The following is a 10,913-nucleotide window of genomic DNA, read 5'->3' as shown; positions in this document are numbered from 1 at the left end:
AATCTAAAATATCACTAATGAAAAAATATTAACCATAAAAGAAACTTTGGCTACAATTATCATGACCGAGAAAATGATCATGGTCATGACAATAAGTGGCTACCTCTTTAAATGCCAAATGGGTTTAACCACCCGCCCACTCAGTTGGTCAGGCAACTCCTGCTTGCATGTTATCATCCGTCTGATCACCACTGGAAACGATTTGAGCTGTCGGTTTTGGCTTGCGGAGTAGGTTTGTTGATACTCAAATTTTGGCTCCTCCACCACTTCGATCAATCCCGCTTGATTCGGCCCACAGAGTAGTCACTTGGTATAATGTTCATTCATCCCATGTAAAAAGAAAAAAAACAATTCAGATTACTAAAAGAAAGCGCCTATTCTCGTAGTCGCAGAAAAATGATCATGACTCACGACAATACGTGTCTATCTTCCCAATGCCGCGTGGTTCAACTACCCGCCTACTCAGATAGTCACGCCACTCCGGTTCGCCCTCCGATCGTCGGCAGAAATGAGTTGAGCCGTTAGTTGCGGCTTGCGGAAGGGATTTCCAATACCTTCCACCGGGCGCCGCTTGATTTGGGCCCACAGAGCAGCCGCTTGGTATAATTCCCATCCATCCCATGTGCAAATCAATTACATACTCTTCTAGAGACTTGGAGAAAGAGACAGTTGACCCATATACAGTATCAATTAATCACTTACCTTCCTAAACAAAATAAATAATTACTACTACTACTACATGCTAAAGAATGAGGGAAAAGAGAGAGGACTTGACAGTTGACAAGTTGACATGTTTAAGGTGAGGACAAGTGAGAGGTCGAATGTCCAAGTTGGGTGAGGTGAGGGGAGCAGGAAAGAAAGAAGCCTGGCAGCAGACCCCTCACCAAACCTCCCTGGAAAACACGCCGCGTTAGACTAATCCAGAGCCCTACAGCTCACCCATCATTGGTGTGCACGGAAAGTGAAGGAAAGCCGCAGGAAGCGAGAAGAGGGAGGGAGGGAAGAATCAGCCGCGGACAGCTCTCCCCCACCCTCCCCTCCTCGTCTCTCAGCCAGCAGTATTAATCCCCTCCTTCCCCTTCCCTCCCTTGAAGCACACATGAGCCACTCTGATTCTTCTTCAAGCTCGGCCTCGGCGTAGGACAGGCCCTCCTCACCTTCCGCCGCCACCAAACGCTTCTTGGTGGGACAAGCAAGGAATTGCCGGAAAAGCCTCTTCCCTGCCCCCCGTTCTCTTCTTCTTTAACTAGCCTTGGCGATTGCCTAGCGGTTCACAAGGGCGGAGCCGGACGGAGAGGTGCTGGGGATCGAGAGGATGATGGCGGGGCGGGTCTTGGTTGCCATTGCGGTTCTTGCGGCGGCGGCGGCGCTGTTTGTTGCGGCGGAGGCCCAGCAGGCGCCGGCGCAGCAGGGCCACCAGACAGAGAGGATCTCAGGTGAGGGCAGGGCCTTGTCTTGACTATTGACTTGATACCCATAATCTTTGTCAGTTGTTTTTTTCGAATTAAGGGGTTTCCCCCCAATCTTGTCAGTTTGTGCAACTCGAACTGCTTGATTTCTCTAGCTGTTTCGTCTCCTGCATCTAGGACGCTGCTAAAGACAGCATTTTTGGCATCCTATATCAGGGAATTTTCATATTTGATTGCTTGTGGTTAGACTTCCCCAGCCTGAATTCTCAGGTCCCTGTTCAGAATCAGATGCAACTGGATTATACAGAGAGGTTGAATGGGGTAGTTTCTATTGGCGTTCCACCTCCAAATTATTTGTCTAGTTTTTGGTTCAATTCAACCTAGTATCTTTTATTGAACATCCAGATGATATTAGCACCTCAGTTCATGTTGTCAAGACATGCACCTTGCTTAGGGCAATCATGATTCATGCCATTTAGCATAGAGTATTAGAGTTAGACCTTGCTTAATATACAATCCTTTCAATCAAAGTGCTATGTGACCCTGTTATCAAGCTTGGTATATTCTTTGCTCTGCTTTTGGGCAACACTCATAGATGTCTTCTGGTGAACAAAATGCAGGGAGTGCTGGTGATGTGCTGGACGATGACCCTGTTGGGAGGCTCAAGGTGTTTATCTATGATCTCCCTGGAAAATACAACAAGAAGCTGCTGAAGAAAGACCCTCGGTGCCTGAACCACATGTTCGCCGCGGAGATCTTCATGCACCGGTTCCTGCTGTCGAGCGCGGTTCGGACCACTAATCCTGAGGAAGCAGATTGGTTCTACACACCCGTGTATCCGACATGCGACCTGACGCCTTCGGGTCTCCCCTTGCCCTTCAAGTCTCCACGCATGATGCGGAGCGCCATTGAGCTGATCGCGACGAAATGGCCTTACTGGAATAGATCAGAGGGGGCAGATCATTTCTTTGTCACACCACATGACTTTGGCGCTTGCTTCCATTATCAGGTACAGACACATGAGCAAATCCTTGCTGTTTATTTGATTAACTGAATACTACTGTAGATGTTGAGCAGTTGTTCAGTACTGGAGTCCATGTGTTTTGAACAGCTGGGGCATATCTAATTGCAGCACAAAGCATGTGGACAGTGGGGCATCAAGATGCTAGTTTTTTTCATTTGCACTTATCAATGGGCAACTCTGACTTAAGTACTTCAGTCTGCAAATGCTCTGTCCTTCGTTTCAGATAATGATTTGCTTGCTTTTTCTGTATAAAAAAAGTCTGACTACTCTTTAGATTTACAGTTAGCTGTCCAATTGAAAATAACTACATGCCAATCTGCCATGTTTTTTTCTGACTGACACATTATCTCTGATGCTTATTCCAGCACAATTTTGTCCTTCTGTAACACGAGCTTCCTTTATTATTTCAGGAAGAGAAAGCAATTGGACGAGGAATCCTTCCCTTGCTTCAGCGTGCTACACTGGTTCAGACCTTTGGACAAAAGAACCATGTCTGCTTGAAGGAAGGCTCCATCACAATTCCGCCATTTGCGCCTCCGCAGAAAATGCAAAATCACCTTATTCCCGGAGAGACCCCTCGATCCATCTTCGTATACTTCCGTGGTCTGTTCTACGACACCGGCAATGATCCCGAGGGTGGATACTACGCAAGGTAAATTGCTGTCTGTCGAAAAATGCAATTAGTCCTATTGATCCTGCTATTCCCTCTTATTGCATTGTATTGCCGATCTGACATTCCTATGTATTCTGCAGAGGTGCTCGTGCATCTGTCTGGGAGAACTTCAAGAACAACCCGCTGTTCGACATCTCAACCGATCACCCACCGACGTACTACGAAGATATGCAGAGGTCTGTGTTCTGCCTATGCCCATTGGGCTGGGCTCCATGGAGCCCCAGGCTGGTGGAAGCCGTGGTTTTCGGCTGCATCCCGGTGATCATCGCAGACGACATCGTCCTCCCCTTCGCGGACGCCATCCCATGGGAGGAGATCGGCGTGTTTGTTCCCGAGGAGGACGTCCCAAGGCTGGACAGCATCCTGACATCCATTCCGACAGAGGACATACTGAGGAAGCAAAGGCTTCTCGCAAACCCTTCGATGAAGCAGGCCATGCTGTTCCCCCAGCCAGCTCAAGCAGGAGATGCATTCCATCAGATACTGAACGGGCTCGCTCGCAAGCTTCCGCATGGCGAAGATGTCTTCTTGAAGCCCGGCCAGGTCCGCCTGAACTGGACCGCTGGCCCGGTGGGTGACCTGAAGCCGTGGTAGCATCTCTCGCATCGCGGTTTGGAGATGTATAAAAACCTTTTTGAAAATAAACATTTTCAGACCTGATATACTTTGCGCCTTTATACCACCATGGTTGCACAGTGCTGACCATAAGTCAAATGTACATCTTTTTCATCTTCTTTGCTGATAGCTAGTATACCATAGAGCTTCATCTTTTCTTCTTCTTCTTCTTCTTCTTTTTCATTAGTTGATGAAAAATGTCAACCATTGTGCACTTTGTTGGTTATATGTGGATATCGTAATGGAAATTGCAAGATTTAAATCCTATCGACTGTCTGATGGTATGTCGACACTCGACACAGGCTTGCGATCTCCAATTCTCAAGCTTGCGTATACTTTGGTGGTTGACCCGGTCGATGATTTTCATTCCCCCTCTTATTTCTTTTTTCTGCATCCATGATGAACAGTTTGGGAAAGAGTGAACTATACTGTAAGAAACTTTTTTTTTTCAGAATTCTATTTTTTTGAATTGCTGTAAGAAACATTTGCTACTATCTCATTTTGGATCCTGTGAGGCTGATTGGTTGGAGGCTTGAGAGTACTCTGCAGGCTCCACAGTCCACCACACCCGTCTTAACGGACCTGGGTGAACGTTATCCACAAATGCTAGGGCAAGCCCATTAATGTTCCTCCATGCCTAGCACCGAGCATCACCGAATCCGCTGTTTTCCCCTCTTCTTCCCCACTCCCCAGTCTGCTCTTCCGACCCAGGTCCGCGCTGCAGATCCGCCGCCTTCGTCCGTCGAGCACAGGAGGTAAATCGCTTCCGCCACTGGGTCCTAGCTCGCATCCACCGTGTGCTAGATCTCCCCATTCTTGCTCTGTTTTGATTAGGCGCCACGGGGGAGCTCTGAAACAGAGTGACTGCCAATTTCTGAAGGACCTTGGAACCATGGCGACCATGACCAGCGAACAAATGGGGCCACCAGGTTCAGCATCACCGACTAACCATCAGCCCTTGGCGCTTGCTCAGGTCAGTTCAATTTTCACCACTCTCAATCTCTCATGTCTAGCATGTACAGAGAGCTGGACTGAACGTGTTCGTTTGGAAAAACAATACTCCCTCCGTTCCCTTTTAGAGATTCCAATATGGACTACATATGGAGCAAAATGAGTGGATATACACTCTAAACTATGTCTATATACGAATTTCGTATGTAGTCCATATTGAAATCTCTAGAAAGATTTTGGATGTAGTCCATATTGAAATCTCTAGAAAGACTTATATTTAGGAACGGGGGAGTACTGTACTATGCTTGGTACTTCCTCCGTTCCTAAATATAAGTCTTTGTAGAGATTCCACTATGGACCACATACGGATATATATAGATGCATTTTAGAGCGTAGATTCACTCATTTTGCTCCTTATGTGGTCCATAGTAAAATCTCTACAAAGACTTATATTTAGGAACGGAGGGAGTAGTATATTCTGGCTAGATAATACCATGCCCTCATGCGGCATTCTAGGTCGACTACAGTACAGATGATATATTTTCCTGGACAAAAGAAGCATGATGCATAGATAGATTCGCCTTTACCTTGATATACACAGTATGTGTTTGCTCTGCGTCATGCCACTCACTGCTCATTTTAAGTATGACATCATTCTTTGTTCCAGTCCTGCACTGATACCACCATATTGGGGTTCTGAACATTACAGGATGATTCAACGATCATCAGAATTCCCTTCAGAGCCATACTTGATTTCGTGTTAGCAGAGCTGGGAATCCCAGAGGCCGAATACCATCGCGAGATATTCTACGGAAACAAGATCTGCGTCACCGTGCTCTTCGACGCCTCTACGATCAAAGGAGCCCCCACCCATATGTCGATATCCGGAACATATTCCACGGACGATGAAGTGGCAGAGGACACAGCTGCTCTTAAAGCCATTGAGTCCTTAGAAACCACAGCCAATGTGGTGATCAGGGACTACAGTTACGACAAACTGAAACGGCTGGAGGAAGAATCTGAGCGCCTGATGGAGCAGTTGGAAGAAGCAAATTATTGCATATCCAAGCTTGTTAGGGGCTGGCTGCTTGCTGTCAGATGTGTCTGTTCATTCTCTCATAGTCTTAAGCTACTCCTGGGCAAAGTATCATGGATGAGATTATGAATGCGGCTCTTCTCAGTGTCGAAGAAGTGGCTCGTTGACTAAGATCTGTAGGCATGCGATGAGATAACTTCCGGAGAAGATCAAAAGCTGCTCTTAGGAAAAGACCCGTTGTATCATGAATGCTAAGTCATATGTAAATTATTGTACTAAGTGATCGTGCTAAAATCGTACTAAAACTGCCATTTTGCTTACCAAGTGGTGTTTTCCTTGCACCCCATGTGAAATTTGCTCTGCGTAGTTTCAACTCCTATGGAGTTTATCTACATCAGATGTGTTGAATGAGTCGGTTGTGAGAGACCTTTTGTTGAATTGTCAGTATCAAGTACAGGTGTTTCCCATGGCAAAACGGACTACACATGTGCTGGTTGAATATACTGTCATGTACCAGTGCCACCAGGCACATTATCTGCCCAGATATATATTCACAGAGCATTTAGAAAGGCCATATACTGTTATTGCTAGCCATCAAACCTTCGCTTTGAGAAATGACATTCAGACTAGGGTTTTTACAACAAATCTGTTTGAATCTTTGAGAAATGACGGATTTTTAAGGAGGGACATAGGGGAGAGAATACATCCCTGTGCCGGTTATCTCCCAGATTAAGGACTCTAAAAATCTGTCTATTGTCTTTATTCCAACAATACAATTGACCTGAAAGTGAGGTGCCTATAGATATATATGGACAAAATTATAAAATGTCACCTTATATATTTCGTCCATGTCTTCATGTGTTATTCTAACGGCCTCAATTTCTTTAAATCTTCATTTGAAGTGTCATCTTCATTTCTCGTATGTTGATGACACCTCATGTTTGATCATGCTCCAATCCATGTCTTTTTTATACAGGTCTTTTATTTCTTAATAATAGAAATTTATATGCGTAGCCGAAGTATTTGTCTATCATATTACAACATTATATATTGTAAATTCAACTGAACGGATGGCTCGAAACCACATGAGCAAGAGACAAATCATAATATAACTATAGCCAGTGGTTAATTATAGTGAGGTACGACTGAATTTGTAATTTTCTGTTCCTCGAATTGTGAGATGGATGTGCTTGTTCATTAGTCAACGCCCGAGAGAAGGAAAACGCTTTGTGAGAGAGGAAATGTGAACTGCTGTAAGAAGCATCGACACCATCAGCCACGATTTACAATTCGAGGAACAGAATCCAACTTTTCAGGAAATACAAAGTCGCAATTCGAGGAACAGAAATTTAGCACAATTCTGAAATCTAACTTGGATTTCCTGAAATGTTCGATGTGGGCTATGTCCATTTATTTTGTTATATATTTTCAGATTCAGAAGAGTCTTTGGCATAGGTTAGGTGGGTGTGCGTGTTGCGCCAGAATTTTGCAGTCCGGCCGCAACAGATGCTACTGGTGGCAGTGTTCTGAGATTCGTCAGCGTGAGAGTTAACTTCAACAGTAATATATAGTCAAATCAGCAAATTTACCTATGTGACAATGAGTTAATGAGGAGAGAGGTAATTTGAATAATTTAGCTAGTTACCATAACATAACATATTTCAATACAATTTGAGTCTATAACCTACTTAATAATGAAGCTTTGCATGATATCACACTTTTGTTGTTATAACTATGAAGATAGTAACATCGGCTAGGGTCATGTTATGTTACCAGTGTAAGAGCATCTCTAACAGACTCCTTAAAAGATCCTAACCATACATACGATGATAGCCTATACATATATTCAACAGTGTTAAATGCCTGCCAGATGCTGCTCAACTCAAGAACCACAATAGTTGGACACCTCAATCACAATTATTAGATAAAGCTTAGGGCACCAAGTAAAGCAGAAGATATCTTGTTAGCTGTTGTGAAAGCTACATGTATGCACACTGAAATTAGTGATTAGCGAAATAGAGGATTCTTCATTAACGCCTATATTACTGGTTAACTGAGCATATGGATCACGTACTCATCAATCTATTATTGATGCAACTTTGGCAACCTATTTTGCGGCATACAAAATGGCAACTCATGATTCACTACTGTAGTGCTACAAGCACTTGGCATTGCCAAGTTGCACTTTCTGGCTTTGAACAATATCTTTCCTATCCAAGATAAAGCTTTTGAGCAGCACAAACCAAATTACCATCAGATGCCAGAGCTTAGGGATGTAAATGGCGCAATAAATGGTGAGCTTGATAGTTCATTTTTCCCGGAAAAAATACTTTATTGAACTGTTAGACCGATAAGCAGGACTCAGTTTACATCCCTACCAGAGCTACCTAATGGAACATGAGAGCCACAAGGTGCTAAATCTCTCTTTGTCAAAGTAGTTTGGAGATTTTAATTATTTATTTGTTTCCAGGATCTATTCTTATATGCCAAAAACTGGCAATGCATACCTTATTTTAATGTTTATAATTAATCAGACTTGAAAGTTTTTGCTTCGATGATAAGAAAATCACTGAGCCAAGAAATGTCATCATCATTAATCAGACTTATTTGATACATTGTTTCCTTGCTACATATGGCATGCTCCAACTTATTTGATTCGTACAATATTTACTTACTGTATCTGGCAAGGCAACACCTTCCTCTAAGTCACAAGAAGCAAATGAACAATTCAAAGTCAGGGTTAAGATCTTGAACAAATGCACCATGTACTGAATTTGACTTGACAGCAACAAGGCTTCGGATTATGACCAGTTCATTCTTGGGCTGCGGTAATTCTCAGACTCAGGCTGATGTCCATACCATTGTAGGCGAGAGGTGCGTACATCCATGTCTCGTCAGAGCTCAAGACCTGTTCGGAACAAGGTTAGATCAGAATAATACTCCATGTTTGAAATAAATTTCTTGTATCCTCCTTCTCAAATCATATAGAAAAAAGCACAGAGGATTAAGCAATTCCCCCCCTTTTGCCAAATTTAAATCCTTTTATATTAACTGGGGGGTTCTATGGATCGTTTTGGTATTCTGTTCAAATCTGAAGCTCCAAAGAACATATCCCCACATCCAAACAACCTCCCAACGTGTTATATATATATACTCCCTCTGTTTCTAAATATAAGTCTTTTTAGAGATTCAATATGAACTACATACGGATGTATGTATATAGACATACTTTAAAGTGTTGATTCACTCATTTTTCTCCGTATGTAGTCCATATTGGAATCTCTAAAAAGACTTATATTTAGGAACGGAGGGAGTATGTTGAATTTTGGAAATACGGTGGTAGTGTGGCACCTGCACAAACATTCTGAATTGTCCATGCAAACTTTTGTTGTAACGGTTTGATGAATTCGGTGTTACATTTTTCCAGGAATGGCGAACGGCTTAACTGGAACATAAACAAGTACTACCTTTATTTGCAGCTGCAGAAACTTGACATACTGGACTGCTTCCTCCAACATTGTGTTAATGTCAACCTGGAAACGCATAAAATTGCCGTGTTAGATGGACTCTTGATTATTCAGTAAGTGAATCACTAACCAATCAGTGAGAGCTTACTTTGGTTCCATTGGGAATCAGGCGCTGCAGTACTCTCAATTTCTCGTTGATCCTCTCTCTTCTCCTCTGTAAGAAGCATCACAAATACCGTCAGAGAACAGAAATATTCGTATTCCATGATCAGAACAAGAGTAACATAACCGTGTCCTAACCTTTGCACAAAGAGACTGCAAATTCTTCGAAGGCCGCTTGCAACCTCTTGAATTGTCACCCTGGTTCGGAACAAAGGATTCCTCAGATGCGCCAATCAAATCTTCTTCCGAACTGCAGCAGGACGAAGAGCTCTGATTGACAGTGTCACCATTGGTCTCGTTATCAGCTAGGCTTAAACACAGAGCACCTGATACCTGCAAACAATTGCATCAATCAGAATGTTAGAACAGTCAAAGGATTTATTTCAAGAGAGGATGCATAACGTAGCATTCACAATATCGTAGCCTTACCGAGGGAACTGTCCGGGATTTCTTGCTAGTTCTCTTGATCTGCTCATCCATATGGGATGTCCTCTTGTGACCAGTAACGGTCTGATGCCGGTGATCAAGGCATAGGTCCATGCCAGTGTTAACCATTGGCGTTGTGACAACATGGCTCTCCATGTCAAGAGGAAGGAACAAATTACTGTGCACTGTGCTAGCTGTAACACAAGAATTGGCACTGGTGTTTGGAGGGCAAAGGTTGACAGCAGCATCACTGTTGCTCCAGAACATGGACTGCAGGTGAGCAATCATCTCAGACTCCTCGCTCCTCCCATCGACCGAGCTCCAGATAGCTGCGCACTTCGCCTCCATTCTGTTGGACTAATGTCGATCGGAACCTTCTACTGCAATTTCTAAAACTTCTAAAATCTAGTGCAAGGACTGTGGTAATGTTGTCTTGTGAGTACAGAGCAGGTAGGGACATGTACATTTATACTACGTTCCCAGAGAATCTTTTCAGATATATATTTGACTGAGGTTACACCCTACTCTTAATTAGAGCAGAATGACAACTAAGCAGGGTACTAGTTTATGTCTTCGAGCAATGACCCATACCCCCAGGATCTTCAACATCAAAAACTAGAAAGATTGTGTTGGGAATCGTCTGCCCATTGAGCAATCTAAAGAGGCAATAATGTCATACTGATGCCTCCAGGTAATGCCAAGAGAACAATAATACCATAAGCTCATGGTTTAATACGAGAGAATGGCAACAATAATTGCCACCAAGTGATTCATATGATCGGTTATAAAGTTGCAAAATTCCACAAAACAAAAAATATCTATTAAATGATTAGGGGGTGGCCAGGACTAAGAAAATTTGGAGTGGACATAGTCATGGAGGAGAAGTGCTCGCAGATCATAAATGGAATATAGTAGATTAAGATAATATCAACTCACTTTGCAACTTCTTATTTCTCTTTGTGAGATAAAACTTTGAAACAGTTGATTCAATATGTAAGGGAAATTTGTTACATCATGTGATATACTGTTGCGTGAAGGCTATCTGTAATCCACATTTTGCGAGTACTTCAACTCTCACCTGTGCTTGCACTTTTACATGGCAACCTTGCCAGTTGCCGCTGCTGAAACCAACCCAAAAAACGTAGGAGCA

General features: G+C 43.3%; 3 protein-coding genes across 5 annotated transcripts; 2 read left to right on the top strand and 1 right to left on the bottom strand.

Moving 5' to 3' along the window:
- Positions 1–890: 890 nt before the first annotated feature.
- On the top strand, positions 891–3,986 carry LOC109769967 (probable glucuronosyltransferase Os01g0926700). Its single transcript, XM_020328674.4, has 4 exons — positions 891–1,436; positions 2,030–2,418; positions 2,844–3,085; positions 3,187–3,986. The coding sequence occupies exons 1-4, from the start codon at positions 1,316–1,318 to the stop codon at positions 3,698–3,700; spliced, it is 1,266 nt and encodes a 421-aa protein (XP_020184263.1). The 5' UTR covers positions 891–1,315; the 3' UTR covers positions 3,701–3,986.
- Positions 3,987–4,320: 334 nt separating this feature from the next.
- LOC109769968 (uncharacterized) lies at positions 4,321–6,028 on the top strand. Of its 3 annotated transcripts, none has more exons than XM_020328676.4 (3): positions 4,321–4,476; positions 4,556–4,694; positions 5,382–6,028. In XM_020328676.4, exons 1-3 carry the CDS (start codon positions 4,355–4,357, stop codon positions 5,835–5,837), a joined length of 717 nt encoding a protein of 238 aa, XP_020184265.1. In that variant the 5' UTR covers positions 4,321–4,354; the 3' UTR covers positions 5,838–6,028. The 3 variants fall into 3 exon arrangements, with proteins under 3 accessions (XP_020184265.1, XP_020184264.1, XP_040260614.1); XM_020328675.4 differs by having other exon boundaries at positions 4,339–4,476; positions 4,602–4,694; XM_040404680.3 differs by having other exon boundaries at positions 4,346–4,476; positions 4,581–4,694.
- Positions 6,029–8,289: 2,261 nt separating this feature from the next.
- On the bottom strand, positions 8,290–10,310 carry LOC109769994 (transcription factor BHLH133-like). The gene is made up of 5 exons (XM_073495977.1): positions 9,767–10,310; positions 9,476–9,670; positions 9,324–9,389; positions 9,176–9,241; positions 8,290–8,616 (listed from the first exon to the last, which is right to left on the bottom strand). Exons 1-5 carry the CDS (start codon positions 10,109–10,111, stop codon positions 8,521–8,523), a joined length of 768 nt encoding a protein of 255 aa, XP_073352078.1. The 5' UTR covers positions 10,112–10,310; the 3' UTR covers positions 8,290–8,520.
- Between the last annotated feature and the right edge of the window lie 603 nt (positions 10,311–10,913).

This window comes from Aegilops tauschii, chromosome 3 (assembly GCF_002575655.3).
Source record: "Aegilops tauschii subsp. strangulata cultivar AL8/78 chromosome 3, Aet v6.0, whole genome shotgun sequence".
Taxonomy (NCBI): domain Eukaryota; kingdom Viridiplantae; phylum Streptophyta; class Magnoliopsida; order Poales; family Poaceae; genus Aegilops; species Aegilops tauschii.
This window is presented reverse-complemented; position numbering and strand designations above follow the sequence as displayed.